Consider the following 24,805-nt stretch of genomic DNA (forward strand, 5'->3'; position numbering starts at 1 on the left):
ACAAGAAGTGTAATGGAGTACGGTTTTTTTTTTTTTTTCACTCCAACAATATTCCACATTAGAAAACTCAAATCTTGTGCCTCTTATTGGTTTGAGGTTAAAAGACCAGCTAATCAAACACGAAATGAATGCTTCTATCCAAAGTAATCTGCATATATGGAAGTATAAACAATCGAGTAGTATATATTCTTTCCTACTTGAGATATTCAAACCATTCTCCCCCACAAATACTCAAATGAAAACGGTCAAGGCAATTGTCTGATAAACATAAGGAGTAAGATCGTTATATATTAAGGAACAAGAACCAGGACAATATACTAATAGCAGTATCTCCATCAAACAGTTTAATTTTAATATCAACTGATAATGTTGATGGGGTTCTACAAAAAAATGGACCTATCTTTCCCATTGCTTTGCTGCCTAGCACTCCAGCAGACCCAAGTGACTGTCAAGCTTGAGGCCTAACTCAACTACCAGCCGCAGTACTAATACAGGCAGTATGTGGAACACAAAGGCAAGAGCAGTCCAACCTTATCCAGGTGCTGATGTCTCAGTTGTCAGAAACTCTTTCAAAGTAAATTTTCCCTAAGCAGACTTCAACTTCATACGCCAAACAAAGATTGTAGCAGCAAATTGAAATCATGAACAAGGCTGGTTCCCCAAAAAAAAAAACAATTTTGATTGAATCAAGTTTATTCACTTTCATTTCTATAGTGCGATGTTTGCTATTTAGAAATCAGGCAAATAATTTGACCACACAAACACAACTATAAACTCCTTTTTTTATAATTACTTAGTAGCAAGTTCCTCCAATATCAGTTTTGATTTTATGAGAAATTATATTTACATATATCTATAAAGTATAGTAGTAATGATCTTTAACACTAAAATCATATAAGCTAGAGGTTATGAAGTCCTATCAACATAAATACATAATTGCAAGTTTATGATATGTATTCCGGTCTGATTTCTTTCACAATCTATTTGGCTACTAAGAGTTAGGCCTTTGTCAGTTTTTTTAAGACTTTCTACCTTCTCTCTGTGTGTATGTTAAAATAATTAGTATTCTCAACAACAAAATATATATATATATATATATATATATATATATATATATATATATATATATATATTTGGCTACTAAAAATATATAACTTTTGAAAGCTCTTCAAGCTGATGAAAAACAAGAGTGCCCAGGCATCCAAAAGAGGTATTTGTCTTGAAGCTAGCAAACAGAGCACAAATCCTTTGCGAGAAAGATGAGCACCAACAAGCTTGCACAATTGCATAATATGGACAAGATATGGTTGGGACATTGAACAATTAATCCATATACAAGAAATGCGTACAAGGACTATTTTACACCATTTACTAAGTAGCAGTTTTTGGCATGCCAGCTTCTTAACATTTTCTATTTCAACCTTCAATAGTATGGTGGCAATCACTATGATTGATTAGTGGAAATCAAGCTGACTTCCATGATATGATTTCCATTATCATATCAATTTAGGCCCTCAAGCATCAGAGACTTTGCTAATGATGACTGAGGCGTACTGGGAAATTGTTGATTCTGGGGATTGTCGAAGCCGTCCAATAACTGGAAACAACTCTGATGAACAGAGAAACTGCTTGCACGGTGGGTGTGAACACATCTTTGCCAAAGAAAAAAGTGCTATTTTTAATGGTGACTCATTTACAGCATCTTTTCTACTTGGGTTCAGGGCTACTACAGAACAGTCAGCCACTAACTTCAGTAAAGCCTGCAAAACCAAACCCACTCACATTATAATTCATAATTTCAAATATGACAACTGTAGTAGCATTAAAATGGTGAATAACAGGAAAAAACTTTGGTATGTCATATAAGTCCTGTTGCAAGCAAATAAAGTTCTAGAGTCATTTTTTTAGCCTCAACAACGTTTTGAATTGTTTAACCAACCTTTTAATCATAGTATGAAATAAGCTATTCAAGGAGAGGTAGCTTTTCTTCCCAAATTGTTTCCTTCTCATGGGCTGAACCCTAGAACTCCATCTTATTAAAGGAGACAAAAGCCATGTGTTTATATGGCCAGTGTCTAAATTATTAATTTGTCATCCTTTATGTAACAGACATAAACAGTAAACTGGTAAGCAAAAAGGTATCAAGGTCTGCAGCTCAATTAAATATACCACATAAAAACTTACAAATTCCAGTTCTAGGGATTAAATTTTGTTAATTAAGGCCATTTGACAATTCTCACACTTATTACAGAATATGCAACTAGCTACAGATCCCTCCTCAAAATGCATGCATAAACTAACATTAGAATGATAATACAGTGCATTCACAAACCTGCATGGCTCCTTTAGATACAATATCTTCACAAAGCTTGTTGGAGTTGCGAACAAGATTACTTAATGCACCTGCAGCATTGGCCTTAGTCTTGTCTTCCTCTGCTGAAAGCAGCAACTTTGCAAGTTGAGGAATGGATCTCCGGAGCTCTTCATACAGTGTGTCATTATGGTAGGCTGCATTTCCAATCTGGATAAAAATAAAATAAAATAAAACATAGCATTATATCTATCAGGACATACCTTCAATATTTATCTCATATAGATAAGATGAATGATAGGAAAAGGTTATATTCTACTGCAACAGTGTTTGAAGTAAAGAAACTATCATAAAAAAATGGGATTAGAACTTACAGCAAAGCATGCAAATTTCCGTGTGCGTTTGTCTGGATCATCACATCGATCAATGAGGAGGCCAATAATCCGATTCCTTGCCTAGATAAATATATTAAAAGTAGAAAAACCGCACAATTAATCCACTGCCATATATTACGTTCAAGCATGCCTATGAGTAAATGCATGGTCCAACAAAAACATTCTGGTACATAGCTTCAAAAATCCAGAACAGCAATTAATTTGTAGAATGTCCACAAACTTTAAGAAAATATATATCACAATGTTACTTACTAGTGAACTATAAAAGTAGGAATTGTGCCGACACATGTTGCCCAGAGCACTGCAAGCCTTTGCACGGACATTGGGATCTTCATGGGTGAGAAAATCCTTCAAAAAGTCCAAAACAGAAGCCCGATTGATGTATTCATAGAATCCCTATACACCACAAAACCCATGACTTGCAGTTATTAAGTAATCAATGGGTATGAAGCGTTCAAGGTGTGGAAGGTGAAAGGATTGAAAGTGAAAATACTATGGGTGGAAAAAAGGCTAAACGTGACAAAAACAATATGTTTAATTTGGGTTATTATTGAGTACTTCTGGAGTACCATAAATGCGTACTCTCCCTCTCACATAATTGTGAATCCCACTAATTAAATTCATGGTGGAACCCATAATTCATGTGAGAAGAAGGAGTACACATTTATGGTACTCCCAGAGTAGTCAATAATTTTCCAATTAATTTAACAAAATAACAAGAGTAAAGTAGAGAACATATGCTAACTTTTGATATTTGCATAAGCAGCAAAAACCATTTGATAGAATTAAAATCTCACCTTATCCATGCGGGCTAGATCAGAAACTATCATCAAAATATCTAGTGTGACTTCTCTTGGGCATGAACTATCAAGCAACCTTTTCATCGTATTTGAATCTAACAAGCCTTTACTCACAAGTTGAACTGCTAGAGGTCGATGGCTTATCATTTTAGCAAGAAACGCAACAGGCCTTCCCAAATCTTTCAACTCCACATGCTCCAAACACCGAAGAATAAGAATAGGCACTCCCAACTGAAAACTCAAGAAGTAATTAAATGAGAAACACATAGCCCTCTCAGTATCAAGATGTTATTATAATTCATCATATTAAAGCACTAGTCAAACTTATACTATAATTGAATTACAAATTAGATATTTAGTACCCACATCAGATTTATTTTCTCCAAAAAGATATAAGAATTAGAATGAGAAACACATAGACCTCTCAGTTTTAGCAACTCATCCAATGAACAGAGTTTATAAACAGTCTACCAGACAACCTCAAAAGCACATGTCCAGAAATGATTCCCCCACCCCCGAAGGCCCCTGACCCCAAAAAGAAGGGAAAGAAGACCTAACCTCCAAAAGGATTTTAATGTACTTTGTCAAATCTTCCTCAATTACTTTTACCATATTCTCTTCCATGCATACTTTCCCACCGGGTGAACCCATGTTGAGAAGGAACCCACTGTTTACAGAAGCAGTGGCAGATGGCAAACCAGGACCGTTCTGTATAGCAACAAAAGGGAATGCTAAGATATCTACTACTGCATTTATTATATCTCTGACTCCATCCTTCCCTCCACCAGGCCCACCCCAGCAGTTTACAAGCTTGAGATGTACATCAGATATTAGGTCACAGATAAGCTTGATGTGTTCACTCCTAACCAAAATCTGACGAAAAGTTAAAGCTCCACCTGAAAGGCAGTGACATATTGATGAAACTGTCCACACAACCCCTATAGGGGATAGCCCAATTCGATCTTTTGAGATGTCAATCCCTTGAGAAGCATTTGAGTTGTTGTTGGCTAACAACTCAACAAGAAGCAGAGGGATACCACTTGCACACAACTGCTGAACAGCTAATGGTCCTCCCCACTTGAGCCGGGCCTCTAACAAGCCAACACATCCATCTCTAAGGCCATGCCAATAAGAGAGAACACCATTCGGGTAACTGGGATCCACTTCAGTTTCATTACTAGATGAATATTTGAGATAATCACAAAGTGTGGCAGTTCTTGGAATCAAAGGCAGAGCATTTTCAGAGACTGGAGACTCAATAGAAGATCCAGCTTCAAGGGATAGAATGGATGCAAGAGCCAGCATAGCTGATGCACTATGAGGTTGAAATGAGTTAATTCCATCATCAGAGGAAGAAAAATAGTGTGCAAGGAATGAAAGTCGAGATTGCTGCTTCTTTGGGGAGGTTGTAAGCATAAACAATGCAGAATTTCTTCCAGTGGACTTTAAACACTGTGCAACTGTTGCAAGGATTAGGCATGAATGAAGAACCAAGGTATAAGGATTGCTTAATTTACACCTCAAATTATTTGTTTCTCCGGTTTGTGGATCTTTATTTGAAGATGAAGTGCAGAGAGACAATATAGAGAAGATCTCAGAGACAAGAGTACCATCCCCTCCACCACTGACAATAGTAGTTACAGGTAAGGAACTGGGAAGTCCACAAAGAACACCTGGAACAAGTCCACTATGTACACAACACCTTGACAAGAGCTGAAACAACAACAGAAATTATATTAAATTTTACCTAAAAGGTGCCTACAATCATGCAAGCATGATACAAACAAAAGAATAATTAAGTGCAGGTAGTAAATCTCTAAAATTAACTACTGTCTTGGCTCTTTGAAATCATTATATAACTTGTTGTTTTCATTTGGGTCCTATGCGTGCACAAAAAAATTTCAAAAACTTAGGATGAGAGACAAACACCTGAATGCCAGCAGACATTGCAGTCTCAAGTCGCTGATGAAGGCAATAGTAAATGGCAACCTGCACCGCTTTTGACCTAACAAATGTTCTTGTCACCACATCAACAATTTTTGCTGATTCAGGGCCAATCAATGAGCCTCGTTCATGGTCCCTAATGTCAAGTCGAACTAATGAATGACTCCGCAAAGCATTTAATGGAAATAAAAGGGGACTTTCCCTCAGGAAAAGGGTTTCCAATGCATCTATGAGTGACCAAGTAGCCCTACATGCTTCACATGCAGCACGCAACATATTTGAAGAACCCGAAATGAGACTCGAGCCTGAATTTACTAAGCAGTGACACAAAAGATCCACTAAGCCAGTCGTTTTAGCATGATCCAAGATTTTTTTAAGTGTTTCATTAAGAGCAGAACCCGCTTCAGGAACTGAAGTCAAATGAGTTGCCTTAAGACCCTGAGCAACTCTGGATAACATGATGGTAATGCAAGCACTGGACTCGTACAAAACTCTTCCACAAGCCTCTTCATTGCAACCAACAACCTATATAAGTCAACACGATGAGAAAGCAAGAAATAAGTGCATACTTGTTGCCAAATAACGTTTTTTGTACCATAGAAGGAATTAGACCTGTGAAAAAATCTCAGATAATGCAACCCAGTGCCTGAAATATGAACTTGCAATGCCACTTCCACAATTATCAAGCAGCATTTTGATCACTGAAAAACTCTACAAAAGTATGAGATCACAGTTGCATCAGCCAGCAGCAATTGCAAAATAGAGAAAACCACACTATAGATAAAGAATGTTAAAATTGAGGACTTATTCAGCTCTCAACATTTAAAAGCTATCGGAGGGATTATTCTCATATTTGACAAATATAATGATAAAAATCAGCAGCAATTTCATGTCTTTGAAGTTGATGAATGAAAACAATAAATATACAAAACTTCATTAAAAAAAATACATGCGAGGGGAAAGGGACTAGTCTAATAAACTTTCACTTGAACTGACAAGACTCGGATTTTTTTTTTTGTGGTAACGCTCTTCTAGAATTACGTTAAACATCTCTCTTCTACAAAAGTGCCTCGGGACAGTAGCCAGGCTCCAGGACATTACTCTGTAATTTTTTGTCGTAAGTATTCTCCCTGAATTTTTCAGAAGGTTCACTGTTAAATTGTAAAAATTGTTTTTGTTTATGCATATAGGATTATATATTATAGATGAATTTCACAATAGATGGGCCTAAGTATTTGGGGATATAATTCAAGCCTAAACCAAGATCAGACTTACATTGTCAGCAGCCAATTACTACCTCCGCCCCATTTGTTGGCCCTATTTAGAACCCAACTTTTTAAGGGAACATCATTTAATGTGTTGCCTTTTAAATAAAAGATACAAGTTTCTAAAACTACACTCATTAGTTTAAGGGTAAGTTTGTTACACACACTCTGTTATACACACACAGTTACACACTTTTTTTAAATTGAAATCATGTCTTCAACTCTATATTTTTAGTTCAAAAAAAGTGTGTAACTGTGTATGTGTAATAGAGTGTGTAAAAAAAAATTATCCTTAATTTAAACTCTACTGAAAGAATAGTACTAACTTCTAAATAAAGTAAAGGGTAGGTTAGGAAATTTATTTATTGACTTTTCAAAGAGGACTATATTTTGGGACATCCCAAAATGAAATAAAGGACTAACAATTGGGCTGGAGAGAGTTATCTCCATAGAACACAAGTCTCCAACATTCTGGCCACATGGTATGACAAATGAGGGTATTAAGAATCAAAAGTCAGAAATTTCTAAATGAAATCTAGCAGAGATATACCTTTGCTATTAAGTCATAAAATTCAGAAGATTTTAAGCTAACAACAGTAGCAGTGAAAACAAGAAGTTCGCGTATTATTTCATCAAGTAGTCCACTAGAATTGATGGCACCAGCTGCAAGTAGGTTCAAAAGAATTCTGAGCGACTGACTTGAACTAATAACATCTTGATCCCTGCAGTGTTTGATAAGCCATCAAGTCTTGCAAATAAATTACTAAGAGGTATCTAGTGCATGAATACAAAAGACTACAACCAATTAACATACCACATTAAAATATTCCTAAAGTAATGCAGTGCGGTGAAATATAAATGTTTTTATAATAATTATCATAATAAATAAATTTTTATATAATGAAGTAGCATTATAGGAAATGAGATAAATTCAATATGTGCAGAATTTTCATATAATTAGTCTTTGGTACAAGTAAAAATATTATGATACTGAATCTTGAAACAAGCCAAAAACCTAGTCAGAACTAGATTCTTATCTAAAAATTCCCATGTCATCCTGCCTCTCGCTTTCCAAGCAACTAAGCAAGAACACCTTTTGCAACTGAATGTAGCAATACTAATCCAACTGCCAGTAAATGCACCAATCCTCTAGTGTGCTGTCTTGGATTAAGCTTATCCAATTCTCACTACTCAGATAAGCATGCTCTGCAATCTTGTTATTTCGCTTCTGAACCTTTGAAAGTATATTACAATGAAAGGGCACTTCAATATTTCACACAATGTAATCTAAAGTATTCACTATGGGTTTTGGGTTACGATCATAGGAAAGAGCCCTAAGTTACTAGCATGTGAATAATTGTTCACTGCTTAATAAATAGATTGTGCTCTATTTCCACACCATGACATGAGACCGTCAGAGTGAAGAGTTATGCAGTAATCAAAACTGGCAGGGGATAGGGTATGTCAAAAACATAAACTTTTTATAAGTACTAAATTTAAAAAATGCAAAAAGGGGGCAACCCTAGTACATGGGAGATTACAAGAGAAAGTACTTAAAAAGAACCTACTATATGCATCTAAAACAAGCTCATATCAATTTATATACCAAAACAAAATGTGTTACCTTAGGACACAATCCATAACAGGTAGGGAAAAAATATTTAATGTCTAAGGAAGTATCATATCTTTGAAGCAATAGAAAAGAAATGTCTCACAGCTTGAACATAAGCTGACAATGGACTAAGCAACAAATTTTGTCAAACTTAATGTTTGATACAAAATAAAATCATACATAAATATGCAAAACCAAACATACACTAGGGATGCATGTATCCAATTTTACCTGAAATAATTTTGAGATCCAGTAGACCATCTTTTCAACTGTAGCAAAACATGTGCTAATGCTTCGTTATCTTGACCAATTATTTGTGCACCTTTGACTGTGCGGGAAGTGTTTTCCAGTCTGTCCAATGTCTGACAACCTAGAGAAAATTGAGAATAGAACAAGTTAACCAAATCATAAAACTGTTATAAGATATGAACAGTTATCAAGAATTCTTCTCTTCAAATAAATAAAGCAAAATATAATCAAAGCCAGAAAAGAAAATGGGCTTCAATCAACTACTTTATTTTCACTCATCAAAACATACATAAATGCAAACATGAGTGCGTCTGTGTGCATATATTTTTCCTAATAATTTTATGGTTACAATAATGAGGGAGGGGGGGATCAGAACCATGGTTCTTCTTATAAAAGAGAGCAGGCAATGCCTCCTAAACTACAAACATCTTGGCCTATGTCTATGTGGGTATATTGAATAAAACTTAAAAATCAATTATGCCAGTTTCATGTAAGAAAGGAAAATAATTATATGGATATTTTTTTTACTTAGTGTGCAATTGATAGAGCAAGGTGGAATAAAACATAAAAATAGACTTCGTTGATAATAGTTTAATTTTAAACATTAATATCCAATATGCATAGTTTATGTAAATGTCATTATACTGGAGCAAGAAGGCAGCTTACAGATTGGACCAACTGGTGATGGTCAATTCAGTTAATCAATTAACAGCCATAGAATCCTTCTTCGGAAGTCTTCTCTTTCCATAAGTACAAAACTTGATAGGACCCAAAGATGTTGAAAACAAGAGATTTGAGAACGTGATATAGGTTGTACCTCCAAGACTACTAGACCCTTTAACTCTTTTATTATGTCATTTTGAATTTCCAAAAGCTACCTTATTACTCATAGGTCATTTCTGAGATACTGAAATTTCAAGCCACTAACACCCTTGGAAAATACCTTGGTTTCTCTCTCCAAAATGCAAGAACCTAGCAATCAACAGTTCCAATTTATAGTAGACAAAGTTCAAAGCAAACTAATGGGATGGAAGGCTAAATTACATCCCTTTGCAGGTTATACTACTTTAGTGCAATTTGTCACCTTGACCATATCTGATTATTACATGCAGGGTGAAGCCCTACCTATAAGAGTTCGTAACAACATAGACAATATTAACTGAAACTTTCTTTGGGGCTCCTCAGAAGAACATCACAGATTGCACCTAGTTGGTTGGAAAGAGTTGGTGACCTCCAAGGAGGCTAGGACTACAAGTGGCAAGGCCAAATAACTTAACCTTATTGGCAAACTCAACTGGAAGTTGGTGATTGAAAAAGATGCTCTGTGGTTGAATATCTCTTCTGTATGTCCTATTCATGGTATGTGCACAGATTCCATCCTACATGTACCCAAGGAGTGCAAGTTTGCAATGATGTTCTATAATAGTTTGGTTACACCAAATGAGGCCATCTGTTTTTGAGCATAAGCTTCATGCCTGGAAAAAGAAAAATGGAATAGTTGTTCTAAAGAGGAGTTTCACCTGTTACATCTGCCTTGGAGAGTATATTGTCCATCTGTAATTTCGTCTCCTTGGCTGCATAGAAAATGAGTTGCATTCCAGAACTAGAAAGCTAATCCTTCCCTCCGTAAAAATTGCATTCATAGAGCGTTTAAGTTACACACAATTATCGGATGAGGCTTTGCAACTAAGAATGCTACCACTGCCAATGTTAAATGGGAAAAGCCAGCAGAATGTTGGATTAAAGTTAATATAGATGGGGCAGATAGGGGGGTGGTATTCCACTACTATCAAGGAATCTGCCAGTATTGGTTAGTAGCTTCTCTAGGGCAATAGGACAAACCACAGTGCTACCACTAAGCAGCTTGAGAGATGCCAAGTTGATTAATGATTACAAGACAACTAACAGGTTCCTTGGTGGGATTTTTTCCATATTAGTTGATCAAAGTCATCAGAGATGTCAATAGAATGATGTCAACAGAATGAAAGCTTATGTGTTACTACTAAGCATATAATGTTACTAAATTTACCAGTTATTTATTAAAATTTCAATTAGAACATCATATCCATAAAAGTGGCCTCAGCTTAAAAATAATTTAAAGCAATCAATCAGCTAGCAAATTATAGCACACGGGCTATGGAGAAAATTGCTAGCACAAAAAATTGCAAAACAATCATTACGGGCATCAAACAGAATTTCTGTCCTAGAATCATCATACAACAACTGAACACAAATAATTTGGTTTACCTGATTGTTTAGCATCATTAGGACTTGCAAACCGTGATAACTCCTCACGTGGTGAAGGATTGCATGTTGCTGAGTTTGGACTATTTAAGTGAGCATCACTCTTAAGGCTTGGACCATTATTGCTCTCAAAAGTAGCTGGCAAGTTGCTTTTACCTATAATACAGTAATAATTAATTCTAAAATATACAAAAAAGGACATTTAAATACCTATAATACTGAGGCAGCCTGGCTCCAAGATGGTAAAACATTAAACTCGGTTATATTTGAACAGTGTTACCTTCACCTCTCCATGCTGCATCACATCCTCTAGCTGCAGCAGTTGCAGCACGCATTTCCTGGAAATGGATTGCTAGATACTAAAAACTTCTGTAAATTTATAGATAAGAACTCAAGATAAAAATTCTAAAAAAATGTTTCATTGTATCACATAAAAGGAACCAAAATAGTCTTTGCCAGATTATAATAAGACTGGCTTTATACTACTAGATTAGATTCTAATATTTAAAGGAAATGTTAATGTGATGTATCATTACCCTAGCATCCACTTCATCTGAAGTTTCTTGAACAAAGGGGTGCTCAAGAAGAGTGGGCCAAGTTAGTCGGTTTTGTGGTACCTGTTTTTCATGAATTGAAAAATCATCTTAGAACTTTGACATCAATGGGAGTTAAAAACAATTAATCAAGAGTTCATTCACTTGAACCATAAAACAACCTTATTAAGCAAACCCCTCAAAAAGCTTTTGAAATTTTGACTCATATTGTCTGGATATTTAACTGGATCCTGGAATACGGCATTGAACATTAGCTTGTACCTTTATACAGCATAACAAATCTAAACTAACAACAAACTCACATGATGTTTGAGCAAATGTACCTTAACAATATGCCGGATGAGTGCATAAACAGAATTTGTATAAAATGGGGGCTGTCCAACAAACAATTCGTACCTGTAGTGTCCATGACAAAATAGTTTCAATTCAAGAAGAACATGAAGGGAAAAGGAAGAGGTAATGCTATAAATACTGAAGCAGGTAATTGTTAAATTTGAGATTAGTCAATGTTATACTTATTTTTTATTTTTCTAGGAAAGGCAACATGCTCTTTTATAGAGCAATATAAATTTTCTATATTCAAATAAGTCAATAATAGGGATTTTCACATAAGATCTATAATCAAGATGAAATTCCAAATGAATCAGAGATAATAATAATAATAATAATAATAATAATAATAATAATTACTGCCAAGGAATGACATTTAAGGATGTCTATAAAAGGAAGACTTCAAAGTATGCTAGAGTAAAAGTAAACAATGGGCTTGGGGATCACAAAACTACTCTACTGTGGACTTTGCAACGACATCAATGTCTAAGCAAAAAACTATCAACAGCTGTCCTTCTACAGCATTGGAACAATCCACCATGCAACTTAAAATAGATTATTCCCAATTCAGCACTTAAATTTATAATGACCATTCTTTCCTTTCTTTTCTTTTTTTTAATAGGTAATAAGGATAATATTAATCAAGATGAAAAAAAGAAGAAAGCAAATACAAGGTGTTCATGATGGTGAACACAAGAAAAAGCAACAAACAATAACAAGGAAGAAAACTTAAGGTGCAATTCTAAGAGAAGAAAGAAACTCAATGATAGAAGAACAATTCAAGGAGCCCCAACACCTAGACGAATCAAAAAGAGTCTTTTGGCATAGAGCTTGTAACTGAACCAGTGAATGAGGATCCTAAAGAATGAGCAAATTAGACACTATAAAGCTTCTGATTGCAATTCTTCAATTTCTTAGCCAAAATATTCTGTTTTGAATAAAATTTTCCTATCATTAAATAGAGTAAAGAGGCTCTCTTTGGCAGGCAAAAGAAGAAAGTGGTGTCATTAGTCTCTATTTGCAGTCCACGCATTAAGGTCTACAATTCTGTATCCACAACCAAAGCCTATGCCTGGACGGAAAGTAATAAATTTAATGAAAAGAAATGTTGAGTATCTTATGAAGATTGAACAATCCAGAATTTAATATGTTACATATTTATTAGTTATTGGACTAAAATTCATATTTTAAAGAAAAACTTGTAAAAGAAAACAAAAGGAAAAAAATAGGGTGTCATGCAAAATCCCCTAAATAATAAATCAACATAAAGTTTAAATTTGAAAATATGATGAAAGCCGACAAGGGACTCATTTGGTCACCTTGTTCCATGTTATAGGTGTTTACTTGAACCCTACTTATCAAAAAAAAAAAAGGTGTTTACTTGAGCCCAAAGCCCGTGTGTGATTAAATGTGTTTCCTTTTGGTCAATGCAACACAAAACAAGGGTGCTTCATACCCCTTTTCCAGCCCAAGTGCAACTAAATGAGTCAAAACTCGAAGTAAACTAAAATAAAGAATAGAATGCAAGCAATCAATCAAATTAGAAATTCCAAAGTACAATCAATGAGATTTAACATACAGAATAACTCCAAGGGACCATAAATCAGCCGTGTGGTTGTAAGGCTGTTCCCGTACCAGTTCCGGAGCCATATACAGTGGAGTGCCTGAATAATATAGATAGAAGTTGTATTAGAACGCCTTAATTCCTCAAGGATATCATAGCATCTCAATAAAAGTTCACAAAATAGAAAGGTAACCAGAAATTTAATGCGAAGATTGGACAAACCTTTTATGGATCTCAAAACAACAGTATTCGTGGACATTGCACGTGCAAACCCAAAATCACAAAGCTGTGATAAATGAAAATTTTATAAGTCATGAACAACCACAAGAAATTACAAGAATTAAACATTTAATACAAAGCAGGACACGATATCAAACCATCAGACCAAATCTTTGGTGAAAGAATCAATATGTAATAACAGTCTAGAGAGAGTAAAGAGATAAAACCAATGAAAAATAATAGCCTACAAATAGACATAGCAATATCCCACCCCATGGATGGAAAGAACCAACAAATTAGTACATAGGTAATCAAATCCAAGATATTTTTCATTTATTGGCAAGTTACACGTGCAGCCTCTAAGTTTTGACAATACCTAGATATTAGTATAATACAATTCAGTATCAGGCAAAAGCTACAGGAAAAAAAATAGCAATGTAATTGGAGTATTGGACCAGAAGAAAAAAAATAGAACAAAGTTTCTCTCCAAACTAGTTTGGAGAGAAACCTTTCAAACTTATCATATATCTCTTTTTTAGGTGTGAATTTTGAAAATCTAACCGTTAAATTTCATGTTCCTTATATTCTTAACATGCATATCAAATTTCGTTCAAATTGGATTTTATTTACTATTTGATCAATGAACTTATTTTTTATACACAATTTTAGATTACAAAAACTTGAAATTTTAACATTTGTTTGATGACATAGCAATTATTTTTTGATTTTCTTGAAATTTTGCAAGCATGAATAATATAATAAGAACATGCAATCCAACGGTTAGATTTTCAAATTTCACACTCAATATAAAAATATTTGAGAAGTTTGAAGGGTTTCTCTCCAAACTAGTTTGGAGAGAAACTTTTTCCAAAAAAATACATACAATCAATTAGTTAAATTTTGATTTAGTGAAGCCAATCCAAACAAAGAACACAGAGACCTGATGGTAATTTATTCAGTCAAACCTAGTAAGGTTCTCTAAATTCAAAAAATAGACAATATTTGAAAATTTTAAACAGATTATAAACCTTCTAAACATTGTTTTTTAATAATCAACCTTCTATGCATTCAGTTAACAGATTTAATAAATAGATGCTCTTAAACATGTAGTGATGTTATCTGACTGCTCAACCTTAACCACAGACCCAGCACCAATGAGAATGTTTTGTGGCTTCATATCACGATGGATGATACGGTTTGAGTGCAAGTAGTGCAACGCTCTCACCTGTAAATTCCACAAAATAAAGTTTCAATTGAAATAAGAAATACCCAAGTTGAACATAATAGTAAACCAAAGACTGGAAAAGAAAACAATCAATTAAGTCAGATGCAATAATCATGGGATCAAATTACCAACTGCTTTGCAATTGCTTGGACTTGTTCTTCTGGAAGGCACTTATCATCCTCAAGAATCTCAAATAGTTCACCCTGCATGAAAATCCAACGGCAACTCATGAATCTCAACATGCTCCACAATGTGTCTATATATATTTCCAGGATCATTTAATAGTTACATTAATATAAAGAATGAATTTTTGTTTTTGAGAGATCAAGAAGGATATGGTTACTTGTGCAAATTCTGTGACAACACAAAACTCTTGTTCACTTTCAAAGGAGTCAAGCATTTCGATGATATTTTCATGCTTCAACTTTCTTAGAATCTGCAAAACCAAGGAGATTATACATATAATCAGCTGAAAAACAATGAAATTAAAGAGTGTGGTTGTTTGATGAATGTTGGACACTCCGCATTGTTAATTATGAGAAAGCTAGTGTTCTCTCCCACGTCCCCTTTCTTCCTACACACACTCCTCTGTCTCTCTCTCTCTCTACAACTCTTGCTCTATTGAGAGAGAGAGAGAGTAGATTTTGAAAAATAAAATAAAACAACCTTACTATCGAACAACTCGGGCTACATATCTTATTGGTTTCTCAACTGTTAATCAAAAATCCACCAGTGAAATGGATTAGAGGATATCATCACATGACCAAGATCACATGTTTTTCATTATAAAGGCATATAATCTATTTAAAATATATATATTTTTAGTTTCTAATTTCATTTAAAATCCCAAAACAAGGAGTTAAATCCTTAACCTTCTTCAAACAACCAGCAAAACGATAAGCGGGGAAAAAAATCAAATGGCAAAGTTAGGAAGCAAGTTAGATATAGGAACCAAAGCCGTCACAAAAAGGCCAAAACAACAAAGTCCAAAATCCAGACCAAAACAAGATTCACAACAAGCTAGACCAACCCAATTCCCAGCATAAATAACTAAATATTCAAAACGATAAGCACTTTATCACACAAACAATTTATGAACAAACGAGTCCAATTTACCTCAATTTCTTGCCTTAGATTCTGAATGTCCTTCTCACTTTTCCCATGCTTCATTATGAATTTCATTGCCACAGTCTAAGACCAACAACAAAACCTCGTTAAAGCTAAACAAAGAAAGATTGCTTTCAAATTTCAATACACACACACAAACAAACAAACAAATAAAAAGCAATACCTGTCCTGTAAATTTCCGCCTCCCCTTGTATACCTTACCAAACGAACCTTCCCCAACAAGCTCAATCACGTGATAGTTTTCGATACCCATCTTTCAAAATCAACAAGTAGCTTTAAAATCAATCACCCAACTGATTATTCAGTGCGAAGAAGAAGAAGAAGAAGATCGTGTAGATTACCTTAATAAGACTCTATTGAATCAAACAAAGGTGCCGATTTGGGCGTGTCTACTACTAATAGCTAGATTGATTCAGTTCCCCTTTGATTCAAAATGGAGCTTGAGCAAAAAAAAACAGTGAATCAATATTATTTCCAAACTCTATTGAATCAATTGACCAAACATCTTGTGTACAATAGAAGCTTTTCATGGTATTATAGTTTTAGTAACAGTGCTTCGTATGCTAGAATATCAAAACACAAACACATTCAATTTTTTTTCTAATCCAGAGGAAACATAAAATGAAGCAAAGAGGGAGTACCTGTGAAATTGTCGGTGATAAATGTTCGGCGCCGACAAAGCAAAGGCCACTACTTCCAAATCTGGCCGGAGAAAGAAAATGAGACAATCTGAAAAGAGAGAGAGAGAGAGACAGAGATTTGAAAAATGTGTTTTGGTTTTGGAGAGAGAGAGAGAGAGAGAGGGGTGGGCCCTAAGGTTTTTTTCCCGCCCGTTAAAATTCAAGTGAAGTTATACCCTACAAATATAAAAATAAAGATCAGTGACCGTTTGTTTGTTTTCTAGAAACCGATGATTACGATGTGTGATTTTTTTTTTTTTTTTTTTTATAATAGTAGCTGAGAAATTTGAATATTTGAATATATGGTTGGAAATATTTACGGGTAGTAATAAGGGGATAATTTTATAAGGTATAGAGTTAATAAAACATTAAAACTAACTTTTTGTATTTCTTTGGTACTATTTTCAGTTATTTTATCAATTTATACCTATTTTATCAATTTAAGCAAAACTTTTGACTATTGTCAATTTATATTTTTTTTACATTTTAATGATCCCATAATTTAATTATCAAAATTTTTAATCGGATAAAATACTAAAAATGTATATTTCTTTTTGTGCATTATATTAGGCTCCCAAATTATATTCAAAATTTCAAATACATATTGCAATAAATTTAAATTATCTTATAAAAAGATTCAAATGTATTTATTGGGCTTTTGTGAGTTGGGTTATTCTTGGGTCCAAATAAAAAAAAAAATTAACCCTTAAACTTTAAGGGATATTTGGTAGAGTAGTTTGAAATGGAATTTTTGTAGTTTGAAATGAAATTTTTGTAATTTTTTAAAATACATGTGAATAAAAATAGGTGTAATATTATTTAAAATATAAAAAAAAGTGAGTTTGAACCTAGACCAAACAGGCCTAAGTCTTCGAGAAGCTGCTGTAAAACTTTTGTTGCATTGTGGCCCAAAAAAAACTTGAATACCTTGTAATTGAGAATCTTCCCCTTCAAATCAAATTTATGTAAATTTTTACTTTAACTGGGAAGCCCATCAATGAATAAATAAGAGAAATAGCGTGAGCCATGAATCTTGAGCCTTTGAGAAGATATTACGGGCTTTATGTTGATTTCATGGGCTTCTATTCCACGAGGCAAGATAAGTGTGGGCCCATCACATGATGTTTTTTTTTGGATGGGCCCATCACATGATGTTGGCAATAATGTGGACAATGAACCCAATTTATGTGGTAGTAAGATAAGATGTACTATTTGAACTCATTCCATGAATTCAAGAAAAATATGGGTTATAAGCCCAACTCATTAGGGGTAAGGAATTTTAGACAAAAACCCAATCCTTGTGATCGGATAAAATGTGTATCTTTTTGGGTTTTTATAATGAATTTAGTCTAAAATCTATTATTTTTTAATTATAAAATATGATGAGGTGGTATGGGTTAGCCAAAAAAATTAGCTCATTGTGGCTTTAGAGAAAAAACATGCTTTAATAAGATTTACCCTATAATCATCCTTTATCTTAAAAAACTTTGAGATGGCTGAAAATGGAAATTGAAACTTTCTTAGCTTAAAGCAAAGAGATTACCTCGTTGCAATTTAGTTTATAGTTTTTGGAAAATGCTTTAGCATATAGTTTTTGGAAAATGTATTAGCATCAATTTTTGTATATTTTAATCTCAAGACGATGATAGTTTTTATTTGACTGCAAATGATATATTTGTGCATGATTAACCCTTCAAGACCATGTTTCTCTTACTTTTTTAAATGAAATTTAATTGGCTCTTAATGCAAAAGTTATGGTATTTGATGGTGTTCTACAACAAATAGTCTTCATTCATCATGGTCATCCAAGATCAGTGACATTCAAGATAGTCTTCAGAAAGGAGAAATGAGAAATGTGCACCACAAACATAAAATAAGAACGTTCAAGCATGTCACCAGTCGTCCAAGAGATTCTGGTTGTCCAGACCATGAGAAGGTATGGACGATCAATAAACACTTAGTAAATTTCTGAATATTTTCTACTAAGGGTGCATTTGTTTGAGTGTAAAATATTTTTCGGCTGTAAAATAATTTCAGGTGAAAATATTTTCGGGAAAGGAAAATAATTTCTAGTGTTTGGTGGCATTTAAAAAAATACTTTGAAAAATATATTTTAGTGTTTGGTTGTGTTCTTGAAAATACTATAGAAAACACATTTTCTACTTGTTGCTCACATTTTCTCACATATTCTCAACTTCCAAATAGATATATAATATCATTTCTCAATACAGAAACACAAAACAAACAAAACCCAAAAAAAAAATTCATCAAATCCGGTCAGAGATGAACGAAGAGAGAGAGAGAGAGGCGACTGGGTCGACGTTGAGGCGAGATCGCACGGCGAAGGCGAAGGCGAAGGCGAGCACGATCAAACCGGGTTCATCGGAAATGGGTTTAAGCATTGAGGCAGCGCAAATCAGATCGGCGAAGGCGAAGGCACGATCTCGCCGGCACGGGTTGAGGTGCGATCTAGTGCGATCTCTCTCTCTCTCTCTCTCTCTCTCTCTGCGCGTTTGAGTCCAGAAATGGTTTGAAGTGAAAATAGAAACGTAAAACAATTTCCAGGTCGAAGCCTTTATTTTACGGTCAAATGAAATACTTTTCTGGAAAATTCTATTTTCCATGCGCAACCAAACACATGGTGAGGTGTAAAATGATTTCCTGAAATGGTTTGAAGACAAAACAAACACAGCCTAATAATAAATGATTAAACCATTATCACTTATCTTAGAACGTGGGGTGAATTCCTCAAAATTCGTTCCACTTTCTCCACTAAGTGTCAATTTGAGATCCACTTATTTTATTGAAACTGAAAACTTTTTTGTTGAAAGTATTATAGATAAAGGTAAAAATTAGCTAAAATAATACAATGGGACCCATGAATAATACCAAAAGGTGTAGTGGGACCCATGAATAATAGCAAAAAAATAAGCTGAATAGTAAAATAAATTGTTAAAAATAATCTTTGCCAAACGGATACTAAGTCCGCACATCTCCCATGATGTTAGTGGCACCCAATAAGTAAATCCACTTTGAACTCTCTATATAAAAGGGATCCCATCCCACCATCCTAAAGTAAGTTTTTACTATTCATTAACTCATTATACTTGAGTCCTAGAGAGAAATCTGACTTAACTATTGGAGGGTCCTTGACCGGTTCACCCTAGGCAGTCACTTTCAATAATCTCTTTCTTTCTTTTCAGGTCATTAAACTATCATTGAAGCCCGGAGCATTTAGCCTACTAATTTTTCAAGCACCATCAATAATGAAGTTCTACTGAGAATAAGTCGTGGACCATGATTTGTTGATACATTGGAAGTGGGGAAGGATACCTTAATCTCGGAAATTTTTGTAAAAAATACAAAAGAATTGTTATTTGATTTAAAGGTCATTGGCATTTTGGCACAATGTAAAAAAAGTTGTGTTCAATCAATTGAAATATTGATATTCTTACTTAACCCTCTTTAGCCCTCCCAAAGTACAACTTGGTATTTTTATAAAAAATTTATTGGATAAAATTTAGATACAGTACTTTAAGAACAAAATGCTAGATTATCGAATGTATATTTTATCTAGTCTCATATTGCGTCAAGCCGTGAATAGTGATTAAGTACTTTTAATCTCAAAAAGAGTTACAAGGCACGAGTCAACATCTCTCAAGATTTTCGACTTTAATTCATAAAAAATAAAAATAAAATGTCCAATTACTACTCTCAATGCAAATTTCGGATCAATCCCTTGATTTATGTGTCTATGACTATGGTAGAATCAGCATGATTTTATTTATTTGTGGTATTTATAAATAAAATTGGAAACTAAATTAGCCTCAGGTTAAACAGGCCCAAGTTCAACCCAAGGCCCATTCGCAGCCCCCTTTATCATTGTCTTTTCCGATACCTTAACCGTTGGAACCGTTACCACTCTCAGAGTCTGTTTTCGATAGTAAGATTGCACACACTGAGAACTCTTTGGCTTCTGTAATCATATTCCAGGTTAGAACATAGATAATTGCAAACTTCTGCTTTGTCCCTTTGTCCATTTCCTATTTTTAATACCAATTTTTTTTGGGGTAAAGTATTCTTAATATCAGTGTTTCTCTTTGCTTTTTGTTTTCTTTATACGTATAACTTTTGAAACAAAGATGGAAGATGTAACTTATGTTAATTTATATAAGGATTAAAATGAAATCTTGGGTCTTATGAAGAAGTTCCAAATTTTTTTGATATGTTGGGTTTTACACTGTTGCCTGTTGGATGTAGGGAAATGGTTATATATGATGCTATGAACATGTATATATGGGTATGTATTTGTCCATTATATGTATACGTGTGTGTATGGACCCCATGATTTGGTTCATAATGATATATTCTTAATTAAATTTACATTGATGGTTCAAATGTCCATTTTTCTTTATTTGGTTAGTTTTATGATCGTAAACAGTGGAATGATTTATGATTGGAAAATGCAGTAACCCAAATTATGGTGAATGGAAAAAAAAAAAAAAAAATTAGAAGAGCCTCTAAGCACGAGCATGAGTGCGTGTTCAAAGGCTAGTTGGGATTATTTGGCTAACTTCTTAAACGAGATTGAGATATGAATGCCTTCAGTACTATGTGATTTCTGATGTCCCTTTTTGAGCAATGGTATACATCTGGACTTACTTTAATCCTTTTTTAGATTTCCCCCCAACCCAGGTATGAACTTATTTGTTTCTCAAAAAAATAAAAAAAGGTATGAACTTACTTTAACTAATGTTGTTCATCCTGTTGTCCCAAGTTTTTTATTTTCTTTGTGTGCTTGTAAAATGTGACCTCATTGCGCTGTTATTTTCAAAATTCAAGGCCAAGTTTTGGAAATAATTTTGGACTACTAGTTAAGGGACAAATTTTCATTCTGGAATCTATGGTGTTGGAAAAATTGAAGATGGCATTTTTAATGATAAGAATGGGAAAAACATATGACCTACAATAGGTTTGAACTATGTAGCAATATTGGGTACCGTTTATAACCTTTTATTTTATTCTATTTTTTAAAATTCCCACTTGCTACCTAATATTTATTTTCTTAGTTCAATTGCTATGGAGCTAATATCATTTGATATGGGCTTCTGAATGAGACATGACTGTGGAAATATTTCACAATGGGGGGTGTCATCAGTAAAGCTGCAAATGGAATTGGAGGTGTTATTGGAAGTGCATTTGCAGCTCCAATCAAGACTATCTTTGGTGCATCGTGCGAGTAAGAAAACTTCTCTGCTTGTTAAATTTCATGTTTTATACTGTCTGTTACTAGCGTTGGGCTCTGCTACACTTAATCAACTAAGTTGTGAAGTTGAAAGAAGCTCAGTAGGCACTGAGATTGGCTTCAATTTATTTTCATTCTATTTGCATTTTCCCTGTGTCTATTCTTACTTCAATTTAGGAACTAGCTCATATTTTTCCTTTAACTTGCAATATTCCTTGGGAACAGAATCTTTATTTTTTATTCTATCTAAACCTTTCACTGCTATGTAAGATTCCTTCCACATTAATACATGGGAGCCAAAGATTTGGGGTTTGTTCCATCAAAAGTCACCAACTTGAGCATAAATTAGACTTCTCTACCTACTTGGCCAGTGTCAAGTAACTGAAGGGGTATTTCTGCTTTTGCTCAAGGATCACATGAGAACGGTGCAAATTATAAAATAGTAGGTTCCTTATCTTGCAATGATGGCTTTTTTAAAGACATTCAGTTCAGTTTGTCAAATCTTGATATCAAAAACTTGTGAAAGGGCTTTTGAACATAAAACAAAGAATTATGCAGGCATTGTGTTAATTAAAGCAGATTGAGAAGTTGAAGAAATTTTTATGTTTAAGCCCCCCTACCTTTCCATATAGGTTTTTTTTTTTTTTTTGGTTCACAGAATCTGAAGCTTTGTGTATTCAGGTAGAAAATTCATGCCTGTGTTCCATATATTTTGACGTGTCGAAACAATAGTGACCAACAGTTCCTTTCTTACCAGAATCTTTTGAGACATTTGTGGTCTGCAGTTAGTCCCCTTAGAAAGGGAAAATGGAGAGAAGTATTCCTATGCAGAAAAGGTGTATTCCAACAGATAGAATTTTAAAATGATCTCATGAACAGGGTTAGATAGGTTCATGGAGCAATAGATTATTGCTTACATCTGATCACAACATCTAGTCAACCCTGTTCTAAAATAATTAGTCTATTCATATTTGGGCAATTATCATGGACCCTGAGAAGGAGACAAAAGGATACTTTGGCGGATTAGTTCGGTCAATCTTTTTGATTTTAAGAAAACCATTATTAGTTGTTTTAAGTGTGGTTATGACCTATGAACATAAACTTTAGTTGGCTCAGATATGTTTTGGGTCCTCATGTTTCACCCACTGCAATCATGGATAATGTGACTTTATCATGCATGCATTTTCATAGTTATGGATTTTCTGGTTCTTCTGTTTTGACTTTGATCTGCTTGTTTTGCAGGGGTGTTTGTTCAGGACCATGGGATGTAGTATGTTTCATTGAGCATTTATGTGTCTCCAACCTGGTGAAACTGTTAATGATCTTGGTCCTTTGCTACATAAGTAATTCCTCTGTCCATAGTTTTCTTGATGGTTTTTTTCCACCTTTTTTTTTTTAATATTGCTTCCATTAGTTTCAAATGGTTAGCCTTGCAAACATCACATGAGCTGATGAGTTCACCTTTCCTTTTCTTTGATGGACACATTTCAACCACTTGACCTGGTTCTGCTTCACTATTTCTCCCAGGGTTGCTAATTTTTCTGTCTGAGTTTTAGGATTGCCATTTGTTTCTGAAGGTTTGATATGTTCCTGTGACGAGAAGAAACTTTTGTTTTTTCCCCTTTATTTGTTAGAAGAATTTTACTTCTAGAACCCTTTAAAGTGAAACATATTACAATGTTTATGTGTATGTCCGCACATGCACCCTATATATGCATTTATGCACTCACATATACACGCATCACTCTTTATGGTCATACTATTCACTTTTAACCATAAATAATAGACTAATACATGCTTTTTTTTACCTTCTCTTTTATGGCATTTATCCACATCACTGTTTTCTGTCATTGTCAGATAAGCTACTTGAAGCACATTGTGCTAGCTCTATCAGATTCTTGATGTAAATCTATTACAAATTAGAAATGACTGCTTAGCCACTAAATTGCATAATTTTGTATTTTAGTTAAAGATAAGGAAATGACTTATTTATATTTTTCTCTGATCAGTGTTGTTATTCTTCTACTTATTGTTCAAGTTGGGAATCTGCCAATGCATAGTAAGAAGCCTTTGTAAGATGTGTTGGGCAGCATGTGAGACATATTTTTTTGCTTTAGAAGACATTACCTGTTTCTTGTGGCACAAGTTAAAGAATACCAAGAGGATAAACCGCCGGCGCAGGCGCCGTTTTCAAGATGTTGAATTAGGGTACAGTTCAAGCGATGAAAGTGATTTTTCAGATAACTATCATCATCTAAATGTCAGTAGAAAGCAAAAGTCAGTTAGAGAGAGAAGAAAAGATCGGCTTCAGAGATCTCTCAACCCTTCAAGTAGGCATAGTGGACACAGTCACAAACACCATCATGTAAGGTTGAAGACTGGGAAAGTATCAGTTCATGTTAGGGGCAGGCCTCAAAGATTAAGGAGCTCAAGACACCTTCAATTGAGTAAGGTAAGAAATGCTCGAAAAGATGCTGGGATTTTCAAGAGGAGACGGTTTAGATGATCATATCATGATTGGAGATACTGCTTTGGTTTGTAGCAGTCTTTAAAATTGAAGTAATTATAAAATTTTTGACTTAACAAATGCAATTTCAAGTTTAGAGTGTCTGTGTCAGTGTAAGAATTACAAGGTCAACGCTCTCACCTGGGCTTCGTTTTGTGATTTTGTCTTAAGGCCTAAAGGCACAACGAGGTGTGGGGTGGGGGGGGGGGGGGGGAGGCTGAAATTTGACATTGAGCACAAAGAACATTATTACACTTCTATCATTATGGACTTTGGAGCTTCATATGGATGCGATCATTTAGGTGTATTATTCATACCCATGCATACATTTTCTGTAACCATACTTACATATTCAGTTGTTTATAAATTAGATGAAGGTACATAAGCAGTTTGAAGTTTCATTCTCTTTAGTTTGAAATGCTTATGTACCGCTATTGTTCCCTTTTATTTTTTTATTAGTTTTATTCACTAATGCAACATAAGTTAGTCTAATAGTGATTGTTAAGAGGTTCAATTCTTACCTTCAAATACTTT

At 34.3% G+C, this 24,805-nt stretch overlaps 2 protein-coding genes across 3 annotated transcripts; one reads left to right on the forward strand and one right to left on the reverse strand.

The window, feature by feature from the left end:
- Window positions 1-1,174: 1,174 nt before the first annotated feature.
- Window positions 1,175-16,658, reverse strand: LOC142623321 (serine/threonine-protein kinase TIO). 2 transcript variants are annotated; one of them, XM_075796718.1, is made up of 24 exons: window positions 16,482-16,658; window positions 16,182-16,279; window positions 16,004-16,113; window positions 15,829-15,903; window positions 15,056-15,148; window positions 14,841-14,915; window positions 14,620-14,712; window positions 13,491-13,554; window positions 13,284-13,368; window positions 11,698-11,770; window positions 11,536-11,604; window positions 11,357-11,437; window positions 11,101-11,158; window positions 10,824-10,976; window positions 8,559-8,697; window positions 7,266-7,437; window positions 6,063-6,161; window positions 5,436-5,975; window positions 4,065-5,219; window positions 3,504-3,737; window positions 2,959-3,102; window positions 2,686-2,766; window positions 2,333-2,521; window positions 1,175-1,760 (listed from the first exon to the last, which is right to left on the reverse strand). In XM_075796718.1, the coding sequence occupies exons 3-24, from the start codon at window positions 16,091-16,093 to the stop codon at window positions 1,515-1,517; spliced, it is 4,008 nt and encodes a 1,335-aa protein (XP_075652833.1). In that variant the 5' UTR covers window positions 16,094-16,113; window positions 16,182-16,279; window positions 16,482-16,658; the 3' UTR covers window positions 1,175-1,514. The 2 variants fall into 2 exon arrangements, with proteins under 2 accessions (XP_075652833.1, XP_075652832.1); XM_075796717.1 differs by having other exon boundaries at window positions 16,004-16,093; window positions 16,482-16,657.
- A 3,767-nt stretch (window positions 16,659-20,425) lies between these two features.
- Window positions 20,426-24,584, forward strand: LOC142626136 (uncharacterized). The gene is made up of 4 exons (XM_075799921.1): window positions 20,426-20,513; window positions 21,590-21,759; window positions 23,008-23,108; window positions 23,775-24,584. The coding sequence occupies exons 2-4, from the start codon at window positions 21,662-21,664 to the stop codon at window positions 24,269-24,271; spliced, it is 696 nt and encodes a 231-aa protein (XP_075656036.1). The 5' UTR covers window positions 20,426-20,513; window positions 21,590-21,661; the 3' UTR covers window positions 24,272-24,584.
- The last annotated feature ends 221 nt before the right edge of the window (window positions 24,585-24,805 follow it).

The sequence above is a fragment of the Castanea sativa genome, chromosome 2, assembly GCF_040712315.1.
Source record: "Castanea sativa cultivar Marrone di Chiusa Pesio chromosome 2, ASM4071231v1".
Classification (NCBI taxonomy): domain Eukaryota; kingdom Viridiplantae; phylum Streptophyta; class Magnoliopsida; order Fagales; family Fagaceae; genus Castanea; species Castanea sativa.